This window comes from Penicillium chrysogenum (genome assembly GCF_028827035.1).
Source record: "Penicillium chrysogenum strain IBT 35668 chromosome Unknown utg000001l_segment0_segment0, whole genome shotgun sequence".
NCBI classification, from domain to species: Eukaryota; Fungi; Ascomycota; class Eurotiomycetes; order Eurotiales; family Aspergillaceae; genus Penicillium; species Penicillium chrysogenum.
Genome location: NW_026622749.1, coordinates 707,514 through 732,668, shown reverse-complemented (window position 1 = coordinate 732,668; position 25,155 = coordinate 707,514). Strand labels below are relative to the sequence as shown.

The window sequence follows — 25,155 nt, the reverse complement described above, 5'->3', positions numbered from 1 at the left end:
TGAGAAGACCATTAAGAGGACTGCGGCCGCATAAGCGGTCGACTATACCTAGTATTCTTATACATAGCAGCATGTTTAAGGGAGGTGGTACACAGAGCGGTATATCTACCTAGGTATAAAGGTTTATGTTAGTTAGTTATGATAGACAGGAAAATGCTAGCTAGTCTCACCCAGTCAGAGAATCCGTCTGTCTTCCTTCTCTCTCCCCCTCTGGCCTCTGCCAGATCAAGTGTCTGCGTCGTCTACGCTATAACTATATTATCTATACAGCACGTTTCTACCCTTGGACCCCTTTCTATCCTTTACTGCCTTCCAAGGTTCGTATATATTTTATATAGTATTTCGTGCTAATTACCTAGGTATTGCTCTTCGTTATATTCGTCTATTCTTTGCTACCTATACCTCCTTCTCGCTGTCGTGCATTAGTGAGATGGAATCCCTGTGATTGCCGATACATGTGTGTAGCTCGCTTGTCCTCAATGCCTGACTTGACCTATTCATTGTCCTTCGATTCCGGTCTTACTCAGAACTTTGAAGGCAAATGGGCCATTGATTAAATTAGCCGCATCTAAAATTGTTATGTATGTATGTGGGTCCACATGTGGGTCCAGGCATAGATAGTTGTGGGAGCTCGCTTCCCTTCCTCCTAATACAACTCTCTCCTCTCTGCTTTCTTGGCTCTACACAGTAGTGTCCAACAAAAATCTCTAGCGAAGACAGCTGTTCAGTCTCACTGACAGTGCTTATCGTTATGGCTGAAGAAAACGCCAAAGCGTGGACGCCAGTATGCGTGGCATCGAGCGGACGACAAAGTGGGAGACCAATCGATCCATCACGATCACGACTCGCGTCAAGTTCATTATCAACAGTCCAAATTGAGCCTGGGGCAACCTCTGGTGATGAACCAATCGATCAAGATACCGACCTCGGCTATTTCAAGAGCGCAGAATGGTAAGACTCTAGGAGAGCGATCCGTGATCAATCTTTACTAACCTGATGGTGTACAGGACTCCAGACGGAACGACTCTTTTGACAGATTCAGCAGATCATTCTATCAGAACATGGATCCTGTAAGTTGTCCGGTCATCCCTGCTGTTGATTCTTTCACTCACGCAGGCAGGCCACCGGATCTACTGGAGGACAAGCCCATCCACCAAATATCCCCGTACTCAACTCTGCCCTCAGCGGAGCCAACATATGCTACCGCAATTTATCCCTTCTATGACCTTCAAGACCCATCCTCTACCCTATTTCTCTCATCTGTTCGTGATCATCCAATTCGGCTATCATCAGCCCTGGCTCCTACATCAGTGGCGAGCTACTCCCTGGTAAATCCAATGACAGAAGCATTCATAACACCGCATTCGATGATCTATCCATCCACGATGGGCGGGACCCACTTCCTCACAGGCTCAGATAGCCTCATCTGTCTCTTCGATGTGTCCCGAACAGGCCCACAAGGGCCTATATCCTCAATGCCGACCATCCCCAGCAAACGCAAGCAGATTGTCGGCGGTGGTATCGGAATGAAGGGCATTGTTTCAGCCCTGGCTCTGAACCCCAGCGGGGACGGTATCCTTGCTGCAGGCACTTTCACCAGACACGTTGGACTGTACAGCTCAAATGGCTCGGGTGAGCTCCTTGGGACGTTCAGCGTGGCAAAAACAAGTGCAAACCGTGATATTGGCGGTCGTGGAGTTACACAGCTTGTCTGGAGCCCTTGTGGCAGATATCTGTATGTCGTCGAGCGTAAAAGTGACGGAATTTTGGTTTATGATGTTCGGGTCACGGGGCAACTGCTTGGACACTTGCGCGGGCGCAAGGCTTACACGAATCAACGCATGAAAGTTGATGTTGTTCCATCTGGTCCTGAGGGCTCTCATGAGATTTGGGCTGGCGGTACCGATGGGTTTATGAGGGTTTGGAGAAGTCCGGAGCACTGTGCAGGTGGGAAGGACCCCGATTGGGAGTTTAAGGTGCATGATGGTGAGTCTCTTGACAATCGCCAAGATGCACTGTGCTGATATATGACAGATGCCGTGACGAGTACAATGTTTCATCCCATGGGAAGTGTTGCTGCAACCTGCTCTGGGCAGCGACATTTTGTTTCAGATGATCCCCCTCACGAGGAAGTTTCAACAAAGAACACTAAGCAGGCCGATAACAGCCTCAAGGTCTGGTCAATGCCATTTCTGTTGTCAGAAACCGAGACAAACCATGACTTAGATTCTTCATCTTGAGCAGTAGGTTTTATTGACCCGTTTCCTTGGTATGGGAATGAGACCGGGTGCCAATTGAACAAATCATCCGATGGAGGACTGGGGCACAACCTGGAAGACAGAGATGAATACAAAGAAAGATCTCTACAAGTGCTACCGCGGTTGTCTCCAACATTCTCCCCGTCACATCAAAGGCTCCATCGAAGCCAGAGTCTCAGGTGAGACTGTCGTAGGATGAGTGCGGCCTCCTGACAGTCAAAACCGAAATGTCTTGGAAGACAGTAGTAAAGGATTGAATCAATATACACCTGTTGTACTGACGAGCATTCATTTTATCCAACCCGCAGACTCCTACAGAGGAGCGTTGTAGATATTCAGAAACCTGAAGGCCATTAAGTTACTACGTGAATATGTATTATCTCCTATCTAGACGCTTTACTCGCTCACATGTAACGTGTATTAACATCTAAAACCCAATGTCGATGCTATGTGCTGCCTCAGAAACCAGAGCAAGTCTTCAGGGGATGCGAATGCCATACTTCGCATACGGGAAGTCTTCCAAAGTGGAATAGAGCTGACCAAACCCATCACCGATCTTGCCAGGCGTTCCAGAACCCTGGAGACGCGGAGCCTGGAGCTCCTCTGCCTCTTTCTCAGCATCTGTCTTCTCCTCGTCCTTATGCGCACCCGTGGCCCCAGCGAGCACCTCTTCCTCCCGGCCCTTGAAGGCTCCTAGGAGACCCGGGTGAGGGCACCAGGCAACCTGCATGCCGGCACGACGACCAGCCTCCACACCCGGAACCGCATCTTCAAAGACGAGACATTCCTCTGGCTTGATCTCCGTCTGCCCTTTGTTGCGTAGCTCAATGTTGATGGTCTCCAGAGCAAGCAGGTAGATGTCGGGAAGAGGTTTGCCTCGGCCCTTGCCGATACGCGGATCATCACCAAGAACCTTGTTGGGTTCGGGGAATACCGAGAATAGCTCGGTTAAATGATCGGTCTTTAATTTGTAGTTCGCGCTGTGCGATGATGTTGCTAGTGCGATGTACACAGGCTCGTCGGTTGACTGCGTCGACACAAGGTTGGCCAAAAGAGTCGGCACACCGGGGAGCGGCTTTGACTGTGGGAAGTAGTGTCGCTGGAGAACCGATTGCTCCTCCTTCAGCTGCTCAGCGCTGATAGGGAGCTGGGCAAAGTCGTTGAAAATCTTGCCGGCCTAAAAATAGCGTTAGTACGCAGATACAGAACGATATATAGTTTGAGACGAACCTCCGGCTGGGGCCTACCCTGCAGCTGCGCCTTGATTGACCAGGGAAGAATGGGTTTGCCGTACTTCTGGAGAATTTCATTCGTGATTATGGAGTACAAATCCTCTGAGTCAATCAACAAGCCGTCCATGTCAAAGAGACATGCTCGGATGCGGGGAAGGCTGTCGACCGAGTCAATTCATGTTTAAGTGCGACCGTGATCCAAGACCACATTATACTCACTCATTAGTGGAACCCATGGCTGTATGGTCTATGTACCGGTGTAGTGGGATGTTGACAAGGCGTTTGATAAGACGCGGGGAATAAACGTTATCAGTCCTATCAGTCCCGTGATTGAACCCTTGGCAACATCTGATGTTCTCAGCCGACGACGACCTGCTCACAAAATGAGCAATTCTTCTAACGTGCCCGAACGCGACGGGAAATGTGCTCCCATTGATGCCGATGACAGTGGCGACGAGGAGGTCTTCCACGATGCCCACTTTCCAGCCGAGGAAGAAGCCGTGAGTCGTAACGGTGTGCAAACTCACGACTGGAGCCGTATGTTGACATCTTCCTTGCAATAGCAACTCCTGAAGGAATCCCACGAAATCAAATCCGAGGCAAATCAGCTGTTTATCGCGAAAAGCTATGACCAAGCCATCTCCTGCTACGATCGAGCCCTCGCTTCTTGTCCGAGCTATCTCGACTACGATGTCGCCATAATCCACAGTAATATCGCCGCTTGCCATCTGAAATTGGAAGATTGGAAGGCCGCCGTGGACTCCGCAACTGTCTCGATCGAACGTCTAAGCAAGATTATCCCGCCCACCCCACAGGACAAAGGCGACGAGTCGAAGGGGAAACAAATCCCAGAATCCAAAGAACACACAGATGCAGTGGTTGAACTATCCGGAGACGACGAAGAAGCTGAGCTAAAGGAACTACAAAGATTGCAGGAACAGGATGAACAGAGGAGCAAGGTGATGCGACTTCGAGGCAAAGTACTCATGAGACGCGCAAAGGCGAAGACCGAAATCGGTGGCTGGGGTAGTCTGCAAGGTGCTGCAGAGGACTACCAGGCTCTTGCTGGGATTGAAAACCTCCCGGCAGATGATAAAAGGGTTGTCCAACGGGCATTGCGGGAACTGCCTGAGCGCATCAAGCAGGCGCGGGAGAAGGAGATGGGTGATATGATGGGCAAGCTGAAGGAAGTGAGTACCTTTTCTCTGAGAATGTCCAACTCAGCTTGACAGAGAAATACTGATATCGAGTAGCTCGGCAATGGAATCTTGAGCCCATTTGGTCTGTCGACGGACAATTTCAAGTTTGTCCAGGACCCGAAGACAGGTGGCTATAACATGAACTTCCAATCTTGATCAGATGTGGTCGGGCAGGCACGATGGTGTCATCTATTCTTTGTACTTTGGGACATCAGAGCCCTGAGACTGATTTGTTTCTCAGCATCATATGCATATCTGGCAGAAAGCCATGAAGGCGTTCTGACTTTTGCGCACTTTTTGTTTCATTTTAACAACACATAGCTATTTTTGATAGTTAAACAGCTCCAGTCCCTTAATTGTAGGACATGCATGTCATGTCCAAGAGTCCCTACTTCTATCCACCAGTCTCCTTTGAAGCTACCACCTTAGATACATATACCTAGTTCTTCCAATCATACACAGAATTTGCCAGTGTAAAAGGGTCGGATCTAATGATTAGCTGGATTGTATTCTTTCACTGCAAAGTGACGACATTTCCCCATTTGATTTGTATATCATTTTATGAATCATGAAACATGTCTAGCAAGCTCTTTGCAAAATATTAATCATAGAAGCGTGGTTGCCTTTCATACCAGGCAAGACTAAAATATAGTTACCGATATGCAGTTAAGCGCTGCATGCCACGGCGAACCCCCACCCATTCGATCTTAAAAGCCCAGCTTTCGCACCGAAATATTCTTCCATACAACACATCCTACATCACTAACCATGCCTCTCAAAGTCTTCACCACTGAGTCGATCGGTGCGAAGAGAAACCACATTGCCATCTACATCGAAACCGATCCAAGCGAAGACAGGGGCTGGCTACACCATGTCACCGGAACAATCCTGAACGGTATGGATTACACACCTAGGCAAACACCCAACCCGGAGATGCTGCCAGAACATGTGCCAGACTCGAAGAAGCAGATTGGGACCATTGGGGAGGAGGATCTGGAGAGGTTCCGGGAGGAATGCTGTCTAGCAGTTCTTCCCCCGCGGGCCCAGGTCACGCTCAAGGGAACCCGACTGTATCCTGATACCCCGCTCTACCGCTGCACGGAGTGGCTGAAGGATGTTGAGGAGATGGCTATTAGAAAGGGGATCATTAAGCCTCTGTGAGGGTTAGTTATTTCTTTGTTTTGTGCTTCTAAAGGATTGCATGATACTAACATAACAAGTAGTCTTGTGGTGCCGTCCACGCCATATCATTAGCTCTACAGTTAGGACTCCTCTGTTGGTCTCTAGTTAGCATTTAAATCAATTGTTCTTTTCTATACTTTTCTGTGTTGTTCTGCCATTCTTCAGCACATTAGATGGGCAACATAATAGCGCTGTACAATGTATGAGGGATATTGAAATGGTAGGATTCTTTGAGGTATGTGATTGAAGCTAAGACATTGTCTAGGAGGTATTTCTTATCAAGAAACAGGTTTCTTTTTCTTTCAATCCCCCTTTGATTTCTCTTCTAATCTTGTAGCAGAATTGTGGTCCGCGAAACCCGACATGTATGTCTGAGAACCATCACTTCTTTCATAGCTGAAGCTATACCAGGCTACAAAATCCCATCAACTTTTCCCCTGCAATCAACTCATACTTGAAAGAAGTCCACCCAACAAAGATCACAGTCATCCACAACTGTCCACCATGCCATTCAACGTCTATGACATCGGGGAGGATGGATGCGTGGACTATGTATTTTACATTGACCTCAATACAGTCACCAAGGAAGGGGAGGCAGAGAGTACCGGCTGGACGCACTCCTTCGACAGCGACCAAAAAACCGGCAATCAGTACACAGCTCGGCTCAACAGGACTCTCAGATCCTACCCCATTGGAAAGGTGACCGCGACAATCGAGGAAGCAGATTTGCCGAAGTTCCATGAACTATGCTTTGCAGCAATTGGCCCACTGCCGGCAAAAGAGTCTCCAGGCCGCCCGGGCCTTCGCACCATGGTGCCTTCGCCATGGAGGCAATTCCCATGGGAGTGATGGCGATTGGTTCGCGACAGCTCCTTTGAAAAGGGGGTATTCAAGCCCCATCCCGACACCGATCCCAAGGCCCCGGTGAGGGCGCTGAGATGCTTTGCAGACTCTCCATTCGGTTAGAAATGTACTAGAAGACACCAGCTGGCGCAATTCAAGACTTTTTTGGCGATCGCAAATCTGTCATCCCTTGGTAGACTCCATTGTAACCCTTGACCTCCTCGCTCATCTGGTGGAATACGAATTGAGCCAGACGCGCCGCAGGATACAGGCGTAGCCCCGTAGGATTGACGACCTGCATTAATGCCCCGACAGCCCCCTCATACCCGCTGTCCATAACACCGGCATGTATTGTCACGCCGGACCTAAATAATGAGCTGCGCACAAAAACCTCGCCCATCAAGTCCAGAGGAACGGAGACGGTCTCGTTGAATTCCACAAGGTAAGAACCCTGCGCGAGATCTAGATATGGGTGTTTTCTTTAGATGCGGGAAAGTGTATCTCTTCAGTGGAGGCCGGCTGCCGAAGTTGGTTGTCCAAATCGATTATTCCGGGCGAGGTCCATTTGAGAATACGCTTCAGTGTGAGGTCTACACCACAGGGCTGGGCCTGCAGCGTGGGATATTTGACGTTGCGGATGATGGAACGGGTGATGAGAGAGTGCCCTGGAAAGATCATGTTCAATAGATGTTAGGATCGGTCTGATGTCCTATAATCTCTGTTTCTGTACATGGTGAAGTGTCTGTCAATGTTGTGATGGGACAGGGGGCGAAGACAAACAAAGCAAACAGACAGGGCTGCATCCGACGATACATATGGTCGCAAGTTTGAATATAGGGCCCGACATGTATACCGCTGCAGCATACAGTCGGATGTCTCAATGTGATGATCTTTTGGCCAAGTGCCCAGGTGCCCAGGTGCCAAAATGGTCTTATGTAATATCTTAGGTGCAGCAGCCTAAGTTAGCGTGCCCAGGTGAGAATTACATGCACGCTGCTTACTTCCTCAGGTACACAATTCCAAACCCACCTACCTAGGTAAGTCTACGAGAACCCGAAATGATCCAGACAAATCAAGCCGAGGAAGTCCAAGGGCCGAAGGCATCTCCAGCGAGACCAAGATTAAGCTACGACCAATCAGAACACAATGCAGGGACGGATTGCGGGGCACCCTTCCGTACCGAACACGTAAGGAGCTCTCAGTGCCGAGGTTGGCTTCCGAGAGTACAAAGCGTATATGACTACGTTCTACTACTATTTAATGCCATTTCTGGTTTGACTCAACGTCTATTTGGAGTCAAGCTCAGTTCCATTGATACACACAAAATGCCAACAATTTACCGCTCACCATATCCGGATCTGGATATCCAATCTGTTGATTTGGTCTCTTATCTGTTCTCCAATCCTTTCAACACACCCCTGGACCGGCCTATGTACATCAATGCCATCTCAGGAGAGCAATATACTTTTGGAGATGTGGTGCAACGTACACGCTCTCTGTCCAACGGGCTTCGGCAAAGTATAGGCCTTAAGCCTAACGATGTTGTGGCATTGTTCAGTCCCAACACAATCGATTACCCTGTGGTATGCCATGCAATTGTCGGCTCGAGAGCAATCGTTGCACCGACCAGTGCAGCTTTGACAGCACTTGAGCTTAACGCTCAGCTCAAGACCAGCGGGGCCAGATTCATCGTCGTCCATTCAACTCTGCTGGAGACTGCTCAAAAGGCAGCCAAGGGGACATCTGTCGAGAAAGTCCTCCTGATAGATGGCCAAACACCAGTCAATGGTCAACCTACTTGCAATTATCTCGCCGGTACATTTGCCCCCGATGATCTCCTCACTGTCGATCCGGCCGAGGCAGATCGCCAACCGACATTCATCTGCTTTTCATCTGGAACATCAGGTGCAGCAAAGGGTGTCATCACAACTCACCAGAACATCACCTCAAACCTCCAGCAATGGCGCCAACACATGTTAGAATCTGGTCTTCCCTCTCAGCGACCAAGAAGACAATCCGCCATTGCATTCCTGCCATTCAGCCACATCTATGGCCTAAACTTGTTCATGTGCCAATGCTTGATATGGGGTACAACAGTGGTCGTAATGCCCAGATTCGACCTTGATTTATACCTCAGTTGCATCCAGAAATACCGACCAGACGAGTTGGCACTGGTGCCGCCCATTGCCCTGATGTTGGTTAAAGACCCACGAGTCTCCAAATACGATCTAAGCAGCGTGCGCAAGATCATGTCTGCCGCCGCACCCCTTACTATTGAATTATCCTCCGCCCTCGAAGCCAAGTTCACGGAGATCTGCAAGACAGAGGTATTCTGTACCCAGTCATGGGGTCTGACAGAGACCTCACCAATGGCAACAGCCGTCCCAAATGACCGCATGGACAAGCGGAACGTGGGCGTGGGCTGTATTGCGCCGAACATGCAGTTCCGCTTTGTGGATCCCGAATCTATGAAAGACGCAGCCGTCAAACCTGACGGGTCCACTGAGCCTGCGGAGATCTGGTGTCGTGGTCCGAACGTGGTGATGGGGTATTACAACAATGACAAAGCGACGAAGGAAGCTTTCCACGTGGACGAAGATGGAACGAGGTGGTTCCGAACGGGTGATATCGGCACCATCGATGGAGATGGGTACGTCACCATCCAGGATCGGATCAAGGAGATGATCAAGTACAAGGGACTGCAGGTCATTCCTAGCGAGTTAGAGGGAAAGCTGGTCGACCACCCTGACGTGGAGGATGCGGCTGTAACTGGAATGTGGGTGGATGACATGGCTACTGAGCTGCCAGTTGGGTTTGTGGTTTTGAGTCTGCAGGCTAAAGACAGGGATCAGAAGGCTGTCCTTGATGGAATCCACGCGTGGCTGAATGAGCGCATTGCTAACCATAAGCGTCTGCGTGGGGGAATCCATGTCTTGTCGCAGATTCCTAAGTCGCCGAGTGGGAAGATTCTGCGCAGACAGCTGAGGGATTTGCTGAAGAGTCAAGCGCCTAAAGCTCGTCTGTGATTGATCGCTAAGTATCCTGTCAATAGCCTGTGCCTGTATAGATCGTGAAGTAGCAATCCCAACCGTTCAATTAGAAACTCTGGCTTACTTCTACGTATTTCAAATATCGTGTCACTTGACATAGATGTATACATGCTACATCCTACATTGTATATCTGGACAATCCATTTCTAAGTAAATTAAATATCCAAAATATCTCAAAACGTCTAAAAAGGGAAACCTCGGGAGATTTGCAGTCTCGGGGCCCGCGGGCTCCGATCGGACACCCTTTTGAGACTCAAGAGATTTACTTCTTCTTTTTCCTTATCACATGGAGTTGATCATCTTAAATCAAGCCCATTGAAAATTGCGCATACCTTGTTTACATTTTTATCTCTGTGGTGACTTCCGACATCCCAAGGCAAGGGGTAGTGCATTTTCGCCCGTGAGGTCGATCTGACCAGCTCACGCGGATTGCGATTCCTCCTTCCAATCACACCTCCACTTGTCATGGGGTTACGGATGTGGCCCTTCTCACAAGAGAAGAAGGAAAGCAGGCCAAAATTCGTCGAGTTAAGATCATCAAAATGGTTCATCATGTTCGTCGTCGCCTTTGCTACCGGCACGGACATCTTCATGTACGGTCTCATCGTACCAGTCACACCAACCGCATTAAAAGAGAGGGTGGGAATCCCGGAGGACAATATCCAGACCTGGACATCGATTCTTCTCGCCCTGTACTCAGCAGCGTTATTGGCCTTTGCGCCTGTTGTCGGGTACATCGCTGATCGAGCCGAGTCCCGTCGGTGGCCATTGCTAGTTGGTCTCGTTGCGCTGGCCGCTGCGACAGCCCTACTATGCGTCGGCACCCATATCGCGCTGTGGATTGTCGGTCGCTTGTTTCAAGGTGCCGCCGCTGCGGTGGTATGGACGGCCGGCTTGGCACTGATGGTAGACACCGTCGGGAAAGACGACCTCGGCCAAGCTATCGGCTATGTCTCCATGGCTATCAGTGTTGGAACGCTAGCAGGACCTCTTCTTGGTGGGGTTGTCTACGAGGATGGTGGGTATTATGCTGTTTTCGGCCTTGCCTTCGCTTTCATCGCTCTCGATATCATCTTACGATTGCTGTTGATCGAGAGGAGACATGCTGTTAAATGGCTTGCGCCCGAGATGACACCACTGTCTGTGGATGGACATCAATCCACGGAAAATAAGTCAGGCGAAATCCCTGAACGTCCCGACTTGTTGCCCAATGGCTCTGAACCCCGTGAATCCCAGACGCCTTCGCCGCCCTCGCGGAATGCGCTCGAGCGTATCACCATTTTATTGAGCTCGCCTCGACTCGTCGTGTCCGTCTGGGGATATTTCATCATATCAATCGTCCTCACCTCGTTTGATAGTGTCCTTCCACTCTTCGTGCAAGGGACATTCGAGTGGCAGCAAAGTGGTCAGGGACTAATCTTCATCCCCCTCATGGTGCCACACGTCTTAGACCCAGTGACGGGGTTCATTATTGACAAGTACCCCAAAACCTGTCGTTACCTCGCCGCAGGGGCATTCCTCGCTTCCGTTCCTGTCATGGTGCTTCTGCGTTTTGTCACGGATAACTCGATGCAGCACAAAGTTCTTCTATGTGCCCTCCTGGCTTGTGTTGGGCTGTGTTTTGCGGTGGCTATGCCACCTCTCATTACGGAGGTGTTCTTTACTGTGAAGGATAAGGAAGATAAAACTCCTGATATCTTTGGTCGCGGTGGGGCTATGGCTCTAGCGTTTGGGCTGTCGAATATGGGGTTTGCGGCTGGCAGTCTGATCGGGCCATTCTTTGCGGGCTTTATTCGTCAGGAGGCTGGCTGGGGCGCGATGGGTTGGGCATTAGGGTTGATAGCTGGCATATCATCTATCCCAATTCTGTTGTTCGTGGGTGGCTGGATCTTGAAGAAACCGGTCGACTCGGTGAATGAAGTTCAATTGATGGACAGCGGCCCTGTCCAATGAGTTGGCAGAGCCAAGTAAAGATATTGACCTTGTATATATACTTCGTAATTTCTTATGCCAACTATGACAGCCTCATGGGCAAAAATTACTCCAGCGTTGTTCCCTAGATACAATAGTTCCCTCGGTCTAACATAAACGAACAGGGGAAGACGATTTCAAGAGATGTGTGATTGTGGAGGCCAACGAGAAAGTTCCTATATCCGAAAAAAAAAGTACAGGACATCACATTCACCTAATAGTTCAGTGTCCAATATTCTCAATTTCCAAGAACCGATTCACAGTGTCCACAACCGTCTCTTCAAGGTCTCTCGGAGCAAACCCAAGGTCTCTGATCGACTTTCTGTTATCCCCACCAGCTATCTCACTCTCCTCAGTCCTTCCAGCAGGGAGACGCCCCTCAAGAGAGGGGAAGTGTTCCCTTATGATATCAACAAACTGCTGGTGAGAGTGAGTGCTGGATACAGTCAGATATCTCTGATTAGAGGCGATAGCTGTTTCATAAGCTCTGACATGAGCTTTAGCCGCGTCTCTGACATCAACACATAAAGGGACAAGCGTCTCTCCCGGAGATTCTAACTTTGCATCCACGAGTTCGTACACAGAGGCAAGAGAGGGGTTGGCGGATATGTCGCTGGTTGGGATGATAATCGGACCGAACTAGATTTTACTTAGCGGGTAGGATCAGACCAGAATTACAGAACGTACGATCATTGGAGGACAAATAGCAACGAGGTCGAAAGAAGGTTGCTCCTTTTCTATGAAATCCCAAGCCGTCCTCTCGGCAAACTGCTTGCTAGCAAAATATCCGACAACTCCGGACCCCGTGACTGCCTCATCCCAAGTTGTTTTGGCCCAGTCATCTTCGGTATAAAGATGATCACGGTCGAAGCCCCGAATCGGATCGATCATTGCGGCTCCGGACGACGTCAACACAACCCGTTTGACATCTGGGCCGTTTCTTTTAATGGACTGCAAGATGCCGCGAGTCCCGGATATTGCTGGTATGAGAAGATCGTTGACGTTGTCTGTCGTGGTAAATGTATAGGGCGAAGATATATGAAACACCCCGGTGACACCTTGCACAGCCGTGTCGTACGCACCCGGGACTGTCATATCTGGAACGAGGACGTATGAGAGCCGTTGACTATCCGGAGCATGTGCTTGGAGCACCTTCTTTACCATAGCCCCGGATCTAACGGTCACTCGCACGGAATAGCCTTGTTGTAATAGCTCGCGGACGACATGAGATGCCAGGAAGCCGGAACCTCCTGTCACTAAGACTGTTTCCGGGGAATTTGGAGCATCCTTGGAAGATGATTTAGGGACTGTCATCACTAGATTATGAACAATGTAATCTTAAGATATTGCTTTCAAATTTTGTAGTGGCGTTTTAAGTACTGTTCGAAATATAGAAGTGCTTTATATATACAGTTCTTGGGATCACTCAATATCCACAAGTCAAGGTATGAGATGTACTGTTACACATGAAGTTGCACATCTAGACATATTGGGCAATGAGGATGACGGGTTAAATCCCAATGTCCCATTTCAACCCATGTGGTTGATAGATGGTTGGTTTAGAGTGAGTGCAGTGGAGGGTTGCACAACAGCTGGAATGTGCTGTCAACATGCACCCAGGAAATATATTATGCTTATCCTGCCTCTTCCCCTTTCAGCCACATACTTCTAATTTATATTTTCTCATCAGACCTCAGCTGGGGAAGTTGTGCTAAGAATTGTTATATTTAGGCTCGTGTGCAGAAAAAGGTGAATAACTGCAAGCCTCCCACTTAGTTTTCGGCATATCTTACGATATTAAATTAGGTATAACTGTATGAGGACTAGGCGATCCTATCCATTACAAACCCACCATGGAACACGGGGTTAGTGTAACGTACTACGCCATAGTTTCTTCTTTGAAGTTCATTGGACTTTTATATCCTGGCATGTCCCTTTGGCTCGGGGTACAAGACTTCATATTGAGCATTTATATGCAATCATCTCCCAAACTTACCTAGTGCCTACGTACTCTGGGAGGATGTCACTTCACTTCACCTCTGTATCGAATTGAAAGGTGATTATAGACGCCTAGCGAAGCCTACGCAAACTTCCATGGGCCTGATAACAGGTACTGTCTTCGAGGGCTTCGGCCCTACAATTGTGGTCATCGGCCCGGATATACTCCTTTGTTTTCGAGCTTCCCCGAACTGGAACACGGAATTTCTTCGAGGTTGGTTCGATCGGCGATACGGGGAATAGCAGCTAGTTAGTTGCTTATTTTCCTGTCCCAATCCAGAATCCAGGCACCAAATTCGTTGGACCTGAAGGCTATACTTCCCCTTCGTAGATCGGTGGTCGGCGCTTCGGCCTCCGCCCAGGCGAATCCGGAGAGCGAGGGACCGACCCCGACAGCTCTGATTCACCTTGAGTGTTAAATTTGACTGAATACGAGGAAATCGTCACTTTGTCGCGTCAAATTGAACCCGATCTGCGAGGTCTGGGATGTCTTTCAAAGGAGAATTTAGAAGCTTGGTGACTGAACCAAAATATAAGACTTGCGAGGCCATTTGTACATATGCTGTAACTATACTTTCTCCCCAAGTGTTCCGCAGCTTCAGTCCGAAAGAAACCAATCTCTAACAGTATTACATTCTTGATCGAATGAAACATATCTAAACATTAGTGTGTACTCCAACCCCCTATCCCACAGCCAACCCTAACAACCCTAGAAAATGGGAGGACCCTATATGCCTAGAACAGCCTCAGTGGGAGGCCGACCAACAGTCACCCTCGATATCCCAATATGCGCCGTCTTCCTCGCCCTTTTCATCACCGGCGCCGCCTGCCACATGACCCTATTCCGACGCAACCTCGCAAAAGGCCACAAATTCATTCCGTCAGCCGCAACATTCGGTTTCTGCATGTCTCGCATTATCGCAAACATCCTTCGCATCGCCTGGGCCTGTCACCCGACAAACATCAGACTCGCAATTGCAGCAAATATCTTCGTCGCAGCTGGCGTGGTGCTGCTCTTCATCTTGAACTTGCTCTACGCACAGCGTATGTTCCGAGCTGTCTACCCTGTCCTGGGCTGGTCACGACCTGTATCGTGGGCGTTCAAAGCTCTCTATATTCTCGTCGGTGTGACGATCGTTATGGTCATCACTTGTGTTATTCAGAGTTCGTATACTCTCAACGCAAACACCCTTCGCATCGATCGCGATATCCAGCTCTACGGTCAGACTTATTTCTCCATCATATCGTTCCTGCCGCTTCCTCTTGTCTTGCTTGTTCTTTTGTCTCCGGAGAGAAAGCGAATTCAAGAGGTTGGCTCTGGTAGCTGGGTCGTCAAGGTCTTTATCGTTGGACTTGTTGGCTGTTTGCTCTGTCTTGGTGCATCTTTCCGTGCCGGTACCTCTTGGATGTCACCTCGTCCTGTCACTGACCCAGCCTGGTATCACAGCAAGACCTGCTTCTATATCTTTAACTTCACCATTGATTTTTTGGTCGTGGTGATCTTCTTCGTCGGCCGTGTTGATCAGCGATTCTGGGTTCCGAATGGCAGCTCGAAAGTGCGTCACTACAGACGAGATGAGGGTCGTGAGCAGAACGCGCAAGCTGCTCAGAAGATAACTTCTCTTCCGGCTTATGGTGAAAAGGATATCGAAAGTGCGGGTAGCAGCGTGTCTCATGAAGGGCTGACAGAAGCAAAATAATTCGAGAGATCTGCATTGCATTATAAGGCGTACATCATTTGAGCTCCTAGGTTGTACGGATATGTTATAACATTAACGGAAAACCCCATCTTCTATGTATAATATAATTTATGACAGACAGTCAACGAAACCACGAACTTAAAAGACAATGCTGGTCACCTACCTCTACCAGCAAGACCTGATGAGTGTGGCTTTAATACGTTGATATAGCAACGTTCAATCATAGTGAGCTGGCGTCGCAGAATATTTCAGTAAGAGTGTTACCGCTCTATCCTCCATATGATGTAGGAAACCCTGACAGAGGGAATTTTATATACAACTTTAGCATAATCAGTGTGATTGACCTCCCAGACACAGTCGTGCGTATCCTCGCATTATGTATTCCATGGATAGTTATTGTGAGGACTAGAAGGGTTGTTAATGATTGTAACGCATTCCGTCATGTGTTCAGCAAACCGGTAGAGCCGCTTTTCAGGTCGATGTAGCACTCATACGAGGGAAGTGGTTTCATCACATCCCCAGAGCTGGGCCCTTGGGACTATCAGTCCTAGATCATCGGAACTTGAACTATTCCCCGTTCAATCAGCGCCTCGTTCGAGAAGGTCCAGGCGGCCGTCTGATGCCGGTGGAGATTTAACGGGCTGCTGATACTCGACTCGCAATGCCTTCGGGGACGTCTGCTCAGAGGAGAGACTTTGTTCATGGCAGAAGAAACCGGGCCCTAAGGAGGCACCAAGCAATGAAATAGATTTCTCATTCATCCCGGGGGAACTTCTGGCCTATAGAGCTGCAGGCAGGGATCAATCGTCCAGGGCCAGTTCAGCAAGGAAATGACGTTAAGCCTTTATGCGTATATCCCAGTTTAGCAATACCAAGGGAGCCCTGTTACCTCAATTATCCAGAGAAACGTATTAATCACCAAACAGAAATATACTGAAGGTATTCCTATAGTTTCATGGAAATGGGTCTTGCAAATGGTCTTTTATTTTCATGATTGGTATCAACAAGTGGCCAGGCATCGAACCATACAGAATTAAATAGGCGAGAGCCCTGTTCGATTGCAACCCCCATTCTCCGCCAGTCCAATTGCCTCTCGAAGGACAAAAATGAAATCTATCAAAGGAAATAGTCAGGTGTGCGCCTCGATACCATAGGTTCTCCCGCTCGGGGGCAAGGGTCGAATTGTAGGCTAGATTATGTCAGTAGGAGATCCAAAGAAACGATAAACCAGGATGCTCACAATGTGTATTTCAAATGCTCGTCAATCTCCATAATAGCGGCCTGGTTGCCGCAGCGGTAACAGTAATTTGGTGCTGCAACCCGGTTAGTGCTTTGCTCCATCAGGTGTCTAGCGACGAAAACATACCTGAGAAAATAGTGACCACATTCCGATCCTGCGACCAGTTATATCCTTCCATCACCAATTGATGGGCACGTGCCACCAGAGTCAAGCCATTGTTGTGGTTGAAGGCTTCGGAAATGTCCTGTCCGAACGTGTATCCAGCACCACGGGGAGAGATTCCCCATCCACATCGGTCATCGGGATCACTCCAGAGCAAATCACACATGGGACCTTCGTGGGGTACTTCTTGAATACGATCAAGCGACCGGATGTTGTCGAGAGTGTCAATGGACGGACTCAGTCCACCGTGAAGACAGAAAATCTGGTTTTCGATGAGAGCAGTGAGGGGAAGGTAGTCGAAAAGGTCGGTGAAGTATTTCCACACGTTGGCATTGCCATATTTGCGGAGACATTCGTCATAGAATCCGTAGACCTGTGTGATCTGTCGGGACTCGTGGTTTCCACGGAGGATGGTAATACGCTGCGGGTAACGGATCTTCAGGGAGACCAGGAGGGTCACTGTCTCAACTGAGTAGTAACCACGGTCGACGTAGTCACCTATATCAAGAAAAAAAATTAAAAAACATTACCCCACAACGCGTTCATCCGACCGACGTCCACTTACCCATGAAGAGGTAGTTCGTATCCGGGTTAGGACCGCCAATGCGGAAAAGCTCCATTAAGTCATGGAATTGTCCGTGTATATCACCGCAGACTGTCACTGGGCATTTCTGTTCGAATAGGTCAGTGGGTTGGGCGGGCAGGACAACAACCCGACCGAGAAACGACATACCACTGGCTGCACATTGGATTCCTCCTGCAATACCTCTCTTGCCTGGAAGACACAGAAATGAGCAAACTCGAAATCATCATTATCAATCTGTCAAAACAAGAAACCCACCCGATCGCACAGCCGCCGCACGTCCTCCTCCGCTAATTGCTTGCAAGTCATCAAACTCTCGATCCAGCCGTCCAGAGTCGGTATGGACCCGGGGTCGTTTACTGGCGACAGGTGGTGTGGCTCGGGGGACCGCGCAGTATCGATCTCCATGTTGTTATCCATTGCGTCGGTATGCTCAGCTGGCTGAAAAGGAGGGGCCAGCTGGGGAGGGGCGGTCTCGTGAGAAAACAACGGAATTCGTGGATGGGCGGAGGTATCGTGGGGATTGGAAAATATGTGGGATAATTACGCTCCAGATGGAAATTCAATTAAAAGACAACTTCCCAAGATTGATTCAAGGGATAAGGGGATGGGACTTGGAAACGCGAGAAAGGGAGAAGAGATGGGAGTTCGGGAAGGTCAAGTTGAGAGTGGTGAACAGATGCGCCACACTTCAGCCACACACCGCTTTCTCCAAGGTTGCCTACGTAATTATCAACTACACCATTGTATAGTTACGTAGAGTCAATGGGTTTATATCTTTGTTGGTTTGTGTTGGACATATTGGCAGACAATACAATACGTGTATATGGAGATATCCCACGCAATGGACCCAAAAGGTACGGGAAAAGACACATCAAAACGGGCATTAGAATATGACTGTAGCTTCTTGGTATTCCTGCCAATTTCGAGATAGATCTGTGTCAAGGAACAAAGAAACGTCGTCATTCATAGTAATCTGCCTTTCTCATCACTCGTTAGATAATACCCCCGCCAAATCCACCACCAAACCCACCAAACCCACCCCCACCTTGTCCATTATTACCGGACGGTCCTCGATTACGACCAGCAGGTGGCTCACCAGGTCCTACGGGATCATATCTGGCGCCTGGTGGTACACGGGGGTCGTACCCACCATTACCTGATCCTCCTTGTCCGCCGAAGAGAGGGTCATCAAAGGTAGGATGCATACCCCCGCCACCTGGACCAAAGCCAGGGCCCATAGATCCGCGCAAAGGATCATTGGGACCAAGTCCTGCTGGGTAAAGATCTCGTTCTCCAATGTTGTACGGACTTCTGCCTCCAAGTCCTCCTGGATATCCCTGCGGGGGCCGGTTCATCTGATGCTCATCTTCGAACCCGGGCGGGGCAAAGTCTGGTGGGTTGGAGCGTCGGGGAGCTGCCGCTAGGGGATCATCAAACGGGGGTGGACGAGCAGGCTCGGGGAGGGTGCCATCTTGGGGAATACCCGGCTGTCCTTCTTCTTGTGGCCTTGCTCTGGGCGGCTGGCTTGTATCTTCATACCCCTCTTTGTACAAACCGGGCGCGAGTTTCTGGATGACGTTGACTCTGAATAAACTGACCAAGTCGCCTAGTCCAGGTGGCGAGATGAAAGCCTCTCGCAGAGACGCAGGGATATTGTCCGAGGAAGATAGTGGGAATGCGGAGGTGGAGATGTAGTTTTTGACGGGGATGTCGAACGAGCTGGTCCGGTCATCTCCCAAGGCCAGTGCAAAGATCACTGCGTTATTTCCCAGCCGACTCACTTTGAGTAGGTACTCCGTCGAAGACTGCGCATGTGCGTACCGAAAGGCAAATGTATCGTTAGCGTTCCATTCTGTGGGGAGGGAAGGTGTAATTGTAGATGATTCTGGAGAATATTAATAAGAGTTCACCGTACGGTCGAAAAAGACTTGACATACCTAAGTTGTGCTCTTCACCGAGACCAACCAGTCTGAAATCAACTGCCACCATGCATGCATGGCCGATCAGAGCCACAGCCTCATATGGTGTTCTGAGACTCGGCTGTCTGTCACCTGCGGGCTGGATAGCTCTCACAGCAAGGTCGAGGATATTATCCTCATGAAAGGCATCGGCTGGAACCATTTTGACGAAATATTCTTATCTCAGACGTGAAATATTGGATGAGAGAGAATATGCTATATCATGGGAGATGATGATGCGGCTCGCTGATGCCTTCGCCGTGGAGCTAGCTGCCTTGGGAAAGCTGTGGCGTCGGGACAAAGATCCCCCGCTCCAGCTATCTGCCCCACTTGCCTTTTTCTATTTTTGGCCAAGCGGAGAGCCGCACAAGTGTATGCAAAAACATAGAACTGTAATGTTGAATAGAATAATTCGATTGATACATTCGCTCAATATACTGCCACTCTATAACATCGACTTAGGGAAATTCTTCATTGCCTGCCGCACGCCCAAATCTGCCAAAATCTCCTCGGTTCCACCCAAGATGGCATCGAACTTGTACGTGCGATGGAACATCTCAATCACCTTGCCCATTCCCGACTGAGTGAGGCCGCGACCACCAAAGATGTTCGTAGCGAGGCTGGCAATCTCGCCTGCGGCTTGGGTACAGTGTGACTTGAGCAGTCCGATAGGCCCACCCAGAAGCTTCGCTTGCTGGGCGTATGTCATGTTGCACATCTGGTAAGCAATGGATTCAAGCCATGCCTGGTTAGATTCGGCGAGAGAGATCATGCGAGCAATCCTGTCGAGTGTTAGAAGAGAAGATCGGCGGTGCATGATTAAAAGACTTACTTTTGGCGAATAACTGGTTGTTCAATCAACTTCTTGCCAAAGACGATGCGCTGGTTAGACCATTTCATGGTCTCTTCCACAACCATCATTGACATGCGGACCACGGCAGCCACCATCATAAAGCGCTCGTGGTTGAAATTGCTCATGATAACGATGAAACCCTTGTGCTCCTCACCCAGGAGGTTCTGAACCGGGACCTTGACGTTGTCAAACTCCACGAAAGCAGTAGCAGCAGCGGTCGAATATGAGGTCTTGATTTGCTTGGTCTCCACGCCCTCGCCGCGAGGAATCAAAAGCACCGAGAATCCCTTCTCGGTACGGCAGCCAGTGACAAAGTAGTCGGCGAACATGCCGTTCGTGATCCATTTCCTAGACATAGTTAGCGCAAATCATTTATGAAACCAACAAATGTGACCAAACTAACTTTGTTCCGTTGACAATATAGTGTTTCCCATCAGGAGTCTTCTCTGCAGTAGTCTTCAGACCCGCCACATCGCTACCAGCAAAGGCCTCCGTGATAGCCAAACACATCTTCTTCCGGCCCGACAAGACCTCGTCATTGAGGCGCTCCTTGAGTACAGGATCATGCAACCATTGCTGTACAGCTGTCAAACTAATAGCCATACCGGCCATGTTGCCGTCCTGGAAGCCTCTGGCATTGGCACGGACCATCTCCTGTACAATGATCATATCATGAAGATAATCAAACTCCTTTCCATCCACAACCCCGCCGAGCAAGGTGCGGCCGTGCAAATGCTTTCCAGGACCCAGTCGCATAGCCAGGATATTCGTCTCCGCCATGCGGTTGATTAGCTCTTGGCTGATGTAGCTGCCATCCTGCTCCTTCTCTTGCGCTTCGGGCGTCACGTATTTATCCGTGAACTCCCGGATGGCCTTTTGCAGGTTTCGGTGGGTTTCCTTGTAGTAGGGGGACTTGAACTGTGGTCGCAGCCATAGGGGTTCTGCGTAGGGCACGGGGCTCAGAGCTCCAGGGAACGGCCGGATGACCTCCGGCTTTTCGCCTTCGACAACACCAATGCAGAGCTGGTCACGGTATTTCTCCAGTACCTCCTGGCGGTGCAGGTTGTAGAAATCGGATGTTGCGTCCTTGCCAGCTACCTGAGCAAGCACGACGCCACCGCCGGGGTGGGCGTCGACGAAATCGGTCAGATCATAGACTTGGTGGTCGATGATGCACCAGAGGGAATCCTCGGTGTTGTGCTTCGCAACTTCCGCACGCGTGAGAGTTTCTGAAGGCATGTTTTTGTAGGGATGAAGGGGAGAAGAATGGCGGGCTACCCCAGATTATAAGTCGCCAATCATGCAACTGCTGTTTCAAATTGAGCCGAGGCCCGAGAAATGTGATGTCAGCATCGTCGGTTTCTTGGCTGCAACCCCCAGCCCCAGCCAACGGGGACCTCGGGATCAGATTCTGATTACTGGTCTCGCATACGATGTACAATTGGTGTTTTCGCAAGGGCAAGCTGTTGAATTATAATCATTAAGGGGGTTATAACATCCTACGACCCACCGTGGATGTGCCCAAGTGCGATCGGTACGAGCCATTTTCAGCTTCAACTAGGCCTGGAAAGAAGAAGCAACACAACGTGGAGTACATGTACGATGGATATAGTTTCAGGTGGGGAGATATTGAAAAGAATAGGCTTCTTTCTATGTACTATGTACATAGAGGCTATCAAGATGATCAGATCATTGATACCAACTATGTTTCTAAAATATATCTCAAATCGATGGAGCAACAAGTGGAGTGTATTCATGGGCACATCTTGACATGTATGTCTACACGTCGTCAATGATCCCCCTTCGAACGAGCAGTATTGATATCTTTCACTGCCTGCTCCATTAGCCACGCACAAACAGGCTGCGCATCGCTTCCAACGCGCCAACTGCCCAGCACAACGCCGTGCTGTTCTAGCACTTCACTTGCGCGGTCCCAACGGCGTCGCCAAAGCTCCTCACGCTTATTAGGAAGGGGCGCAGGCGGCACACCCGACTCGTTGGACCCTGTCCTTCCGAGTGATTGGTTTGATGGAGTTTTTCGTAGAGAGGGAGATCCCGAGAAGTTGAGCCGGTCGCTTGCATATTGGAACCCTTGGTATGCAGCCTGGGCGGCTGCCGCTGGGTATGATTGAATGCCACTCGCGGCAGCCGGAGTCCGAGCCGGCGTAGTTGGTGCGGTTGATGCACTTGGATCTGAACTAGTTGCTGCAGACCCGGTGTTTGTGCGACGCGGAGGGGGACGAGGCGGGGCTGGCTTGGCGCGTGCAGCTTGCGATGGACTCTGCGCGCCTGCAGAACCATCATCGAGGCCTTTGAGCCACGAAGAAGGAGCTTCATTCGATGATATCCCAGCGCTGCTCTGAGAGGTTGAAGGCGAGGGGTCCACATCAATCAATGAATCTGTCTTGGGCACTCCACGTCTGGGTGGCACAGGCGGGACTGGTTTGCGTCTGGGGGCCTCTGGCTCTGGTGCCGGCTTCGAGCCTTTTTCTGGCACATCGGAAGGTGTAGCAACGTTGCGCAGAGAGGATGGCTTGGAACTCTTCGCCAAATCAGCCGGCGTAGAAACCATGCGCAATGCGGATGGTTTGTTTGGTTTCGCTGGGCGTGGCCGTGGGGTGGTGGGGTGAGTAAGCCCCGCGGGAGGTGGCTGATCGTCGATTATGAGATCTGTAAGATCAATCAAATCCTCAAGGTCAAGATCCTTTGGGTCTGGCTCATGATGGGCTACGGGCACTGTAGAGTCAACAGCCGTACCACTTCGAGGCGGTAGCGTCGGTCTGTTGGTGGCGGCATCCGAGTGGTCTACCACATCTGGCGAACTGTAACTGCGTTTAGACTGGTCAAGATGGCCGACGGACTTGTCGAAGAACTTCTGGGTTTCTGAGGTCGTAACATCACGAATGAAGATACCCAGAATCTGGCCAGGGTTTGCCAAGACAATCTCAGTGTAAACCTCCAGATCAGCTTCGCCACTGTCGCCGACAAGAATGAATTTTCGTTCCGGGAAGTCCCGCAGAATTTGTTCTAATGACCCTCGTTTCCTCTCTGCGGTGGGCTCAAAGATTCCTTGAAGCATGCCCGAGTACTGCTTGAGATGGAAAGACCCTGGAGGCAATCCCACCATCTTGAAGTACCGCTCAAGGAGGGGATACAATTGCCAGGGAGCATTCGACACATAGTGAATTTGCACACCTTCACTGGCCAGTTTGCAGTACCAGTCGCTGACTCCTTCGACTGTAAGTTCATCCAATTCACGGATGAAGGTGTTGCGGAACATCTCTTTCGCTCCACTGGCAATGGCTGAGTGCTTGACTGTATCATCGATATCACTGATCAAACTGATTCCAACCGGATCAATGACCTCAATCGGCCTTGCGACAGACAGGTCCTCAGATGCGAGTACGCGAATATGAGTTGGCACAAAGGGCAGTGTAGCGCGAAGAGTAAAATGGCCTGAGTCATCCGTCATGATATTCCGAGACTTGCTTTCGTTGTCGTTGAAGAAGAACACTGTTACAGGCATGCTCCCAACGGGATTCGTCAAGAATGGACGAAGTCTTTCCATCAGATGGGCGTTCGCCATGGATAATTCATCTTTACTCAATTGTGCAGCAGGCTGTTGTGTTTGCTCCGCATTCGAGCCTCTCCAAGCCGGATCTGCTTCCTTCTCGGCATTGGCGACTAATGTTTGAATCTCCTTGTCGATGTATTCATCATCTCCCTTCCCAGTGATCTTGTCGTTACTTTCGTCATTTCCATTTCCAGATGGCGCAGGGACGCCGCTCAGCTTCCTGGCCAGGGCAATCATCAGCCGGTGCTTTCGACTCATCGGTCCCCGACCAGGAGAGTAAATCCAGCCACGCACGTCAACGGCCACGACTGCATCTTCACTCTCCGTCGCATCCCATGTAGGCGAGGAGAGATCATCATCCTCACGGGTTTCACCCCGGTATTCATCGATAGTTTCTGACCACGAATCGCGTCGCGGGCGAGGGCTGGTACCGGTGTTCTTCTTCTCTGTCAATTTCCTAGCATAACTAGGGAAAACCACCATCTCCTCATCGCCTGACCGTGCAATTTCCACATCCGGGAATGCACCAGGGGTATTGTAGTAGTCCTCATCGTGGTCATTCCTCTGCCCCGACCATTGCGAGGTATAGGTCTGGCGTAGCTCATTTGCCGCTTTGAAATATTCGTAAACCTTCTTTCGGCGGCTACCAGGCGCAGCAGTACCATCTCCACCCCCGGTCCCCATGATGAAAGTCCAGATTGCGACATCGGGTCTATCGTTGTGTCCTTCGGTCCGTGGCGGGGTTCGCGGATCGACTTCGGGTGTCTTGCAGCTAGGCTGCTAGGGGATACTGCAGTGGATTTCCACGACCTTGATCGTCGCTGCGTACCGAGAAGATAATTCACAAGACGCCCGCCAAGTCTGCTATCGCGTGCAGCGAGTCGCGCTTGTCGCTGGACGATCGCTCGATAGACTCGCGATTGCGCCCGGTGTCGGAGCGCGGGCAGGGTCTCGTGACGGATACCCCAGAGACGGGAATGGGCTCGTCTGGCTGAGTGGGCGCCAATGATCAGACGGAGTATACGCGAGAGTCTGCTGGGTCGAGGCTCGCGGGGGAAGGAAGGGAAGAGGGTGGTAGGCGGGCGTTTGAAGAGAGAGGGCCTCGACCGGGGGATTGGCCAACGGAAACGTGATTTAGGCGCCAGGGTCTCGTGTGGTATGATATATGGAGAAGGTAAGTGTATTCCGAATCAGAAAAGTCAGGTCAAGTAAGGCTGCAGAAAGTTGATTGCCTGCGGGGAAGAGATCGGCCATGACGATGATTATTCGGATGTTCTCACCGCGTTACAACCGAAGATTCTAGGCGAGTATTATAGCCACAAGTATTTGTCCATATTTACTCTGCTTAG

At 50.0% G+C, this 25,155-nt stretch overlaps 14 protein-coding genes across 14 annotated transcripts; 7 read left to right on the top strand and 7 right to left on the bottom strand.

Moving 5' to 3' along the window:
* Window positions 1-751: 751 nt before the first annotated feature.
* N7489_000293 (uncharacterized protein) lies at window positions 752-2,240 on the top strand (the record flags this gene model as incomplete). The annotated part of the gene is made up of 4 exons (XM_056706048.1): window positions 752-951; window positions 1,008-1,070; window positions 1,121-1,986; window positions 2,035-2,240. 4 exons carry the CDS (start codon window positions 752-754, stop codon window positions 2,238-2,240), a joined length of 1,335 nt encoding a protein of 444 aa, XP_056570350.1.
* A 496-nt stretch (window positions 2,241-2,736) lies between these two features.
* On the bottom strand, window positions 2,737-3,726 carry N7489_000292 (haloacid dehalogenase superfamily protein; the record flags this gene model as incomplete). Its single annotated transcript, XM_056706047.1, has 3 exons — window positions 2,737-3,435; window positions 3,489-3,648; window positions 3,710-3,726. The coding sequence occupies 3 exons, from the start codon at window positions 3,724-3,726 to the stop codon at window positions 2,737-2,739; spliced, it is 876 nt and encodes a 291-aa protein (XP_056570349.1).
* Window positions 3,727-3,873: 147 nt separating this feature from the next.
* N7489_000291 (tetratricopeptide repeat protein) lies at window positions 3,874-4,845 on the top strand (the record flags this gene model as incomplete). Its single annotated transcript, XM_056706046.1, has 3 exons — window positions 3,874-3,990; window positions 4,054-4,680; window positions 4,744-4,845. The coding sequence occupies 3 exons, from the start codon at window positions 3,874-3,876 to the stop codon at window positions 4,843-4,845; spliced, it is 846 nt and encodes a 281-aa protein (XP_056570348.1).
* Window positions 4,846-5,457: 612 nt separating this feature from the next.
* On the top strand, window positions 5,458-5,850 carry N7489_000290 (uncharacterized protein; the record flags this gene model as incomplete). Its single annotated transcript, XM_056706045.1, has 1 exon — window positions 5,458-5,850. One exon carries the CDS (start codon window positions 5,458-5,460, stop codon window positions 5,848-5,850), a length of 393 nt encoding a protein of 130 aa, XP_056570347.1.
* A 525-nt stretch (window positions 5,851-6,375) lies between these two features.
* Window positions 6,376-6,720, top strand: N7489_000289 (uncharacterized protein; the record flags this gene model as incomplete). The annotated part of the gene is made up of 1 exon (XM_056706044.1): window positions 6,376-6,720. The coding sequence occupies one exon, from the start codon at window positions 6,376-6,378 to the stop codon at window positions 6,718-6,720; it is 345 nt and encodes a 114-aa protein (XP_056570346.1).
* Window positions 6,721-6,868: 148 nt separating this feature from the next.
* N7489_000288 (putative dUTP diphosphatase Dut) lies at window positions 6,869-7,392 on the bottom strand (the record flags this gene model as incomplete). The annotated part of the gene is made up of 2 exons (XM_056706043.1): window positions 6,869-7,176; window positions 7,290-7,392. 2 exons carry the CDS (start codon window positions 7,390-7,392, stop codon window positions 6,869-6,871), a joined length of 411 nt encoding a protein of 136 aa, XP_056570345.1.
* Window positions 7,393-8,039: 647 nt separating this feature from the next.
* N7489_000287 (acyl--CoA ligase) lies at window positions 8,040-9,740 on the top strand (the record flags this gene model as incomplete). Its single annotated transcript, XM_056706042.1, has 1 exon — window positions 8,040-9,740. One exon carries the CDS (start codon window positions 8,040-8,042, stop codon window positions 9,738-9,740), a length of 1,701 nt encoding a protein of 566 aa, XP_056570344.1.
* Window positions 9,741-10,316: 576 nt separating this feature from the next.
* N7489_000286 (MFS transporter) lies at window positions 10,317-11,717 on the top strand (the record flags this gene model as incomplete). The annotated part of the gene is made up of 1 exon (XM_056706041.1): window positions 10,317-11,717. The coding sequence occupies one exon, from the start codon at window positions 10,317-10,319 to the stop codon at window positions 11,715-11,717; it is 1,401 nt and encodes a 466-aa protein (XP_056570343.1).
* Window positions 11,718-11,957: 240 nt separating this feature from the next.
* Window positions 11,958-13,049, bottom strand: N7489_000285 (SDR family oxidoreductase; the record flags this gene model as incomplete). The annotated part of the gene is made up of 2 exons (XM_056706040.1): window positions 11,958-12,374; window positions 12,423-13,049. 2 exons carry the CDS (start codon window positions 13,047-13,049, stop codon window positions 11,958-11,960), a joined length of 1,044 nt encoding a protein of 347 aa, XP_056570342.1.
* A 1,400-nt stretch (window positions 13,050-14,449) lies between these two features.
* On the top strand, window positions 14,450-15,433 carry N7489_000284 (uncharacterized protein; the record flags this gene model as incomplete). The annotated part of the gene is made up of 1 exon (XM_056706039.1): window positions 14,450-15,433. One exon carries the CDS (start codon window positions 14,450-14,452, stop codon window positions 15,431-15,433), a length of 984 nt encoding a protein of 327 aa, XP_056570341.1.
* Window positions 15,434-16,549: 1,116 nt separating this feature from the next.
* N7489_000283 (serine/threonine-protein phosphatase) lies at window positions 16,550-17,838 on the bottom strand (the record flags this gene model as incomplete). The annotated part of the gene is made up of 6 exons (XM_056706038.1): window positions 16,550-16,622; window positions 16,674-16,746; window positions 16,800-17,333; window positions 17,401-17,506; window positions 17,569-17,610; window positions 17,677-17,838. 6 exons carry the CDS (start codon window positions 17,836-17,838, stop codon window positions 16,550-16,552), a joined length of 990 nt encoding a protein of 329 aa, XP_056570340.1.
* A 575-nt stretch (window positions 17,839-18,413) lies between these two features.
* On the bottom strand, window positions 18,414-19,542 carry N7489_000282 (proteasome inhibitor PI31 family protein; the record flags this gene model as incomplete). The annotated part of the gene is made up of 2 exons (XM_056706037.1): window positions 18,414-19,306; window positions 19,359-19,542. 2 exons carry the CDS (start codon window positions 19,540-19,542, stop codon window positions 18,414-18,416), a joined length of 1,077 nt encoding a protein of 358 aa, XP_056570339.1.
* Window positions 19,543-19,824: 282 nt separating this feature from the next.
* On the bottom strand, window positions 19,825-21,471 carry N7489_000281 (acyl-CoA dehydrogenase family protein; the record flags this gene model as incomplete). Its single annotated transcript, XM_056706036.1, has 3 exons — window positions 19,825-20,161; window positions 20,212-20,580; window positions 20,636-21,471. The coding sequence occupies 3 exons, from the start codon at window positions 21,469-21,471 to the stop codon at window positions 19,825-19,827; spliced, it is 1,542 nt and encodes a 513-aa protein (XP_056570338.1).
* Window positions 21,472-22,021: 550 nt separating this feature from the next.
* Window positions 22,022-24,490, bottom strand: N7489_000280 (phosphatidate phosphatase App1 family protein; the record flags this gene model as incomplete). Its single annotated transcript, XM_056706035.1, has 1 exon — window positions 22,022-24,490. One exon carries the CDS (start codon window positions 24,488-24,490, stop codon window positions 22,022-22,024), a length of 2,469 nt encoding a protein of 822 aa, XP_056570337.1.
* Window positions 24,491-25,155: the final 665 nt, after the last annotated feature.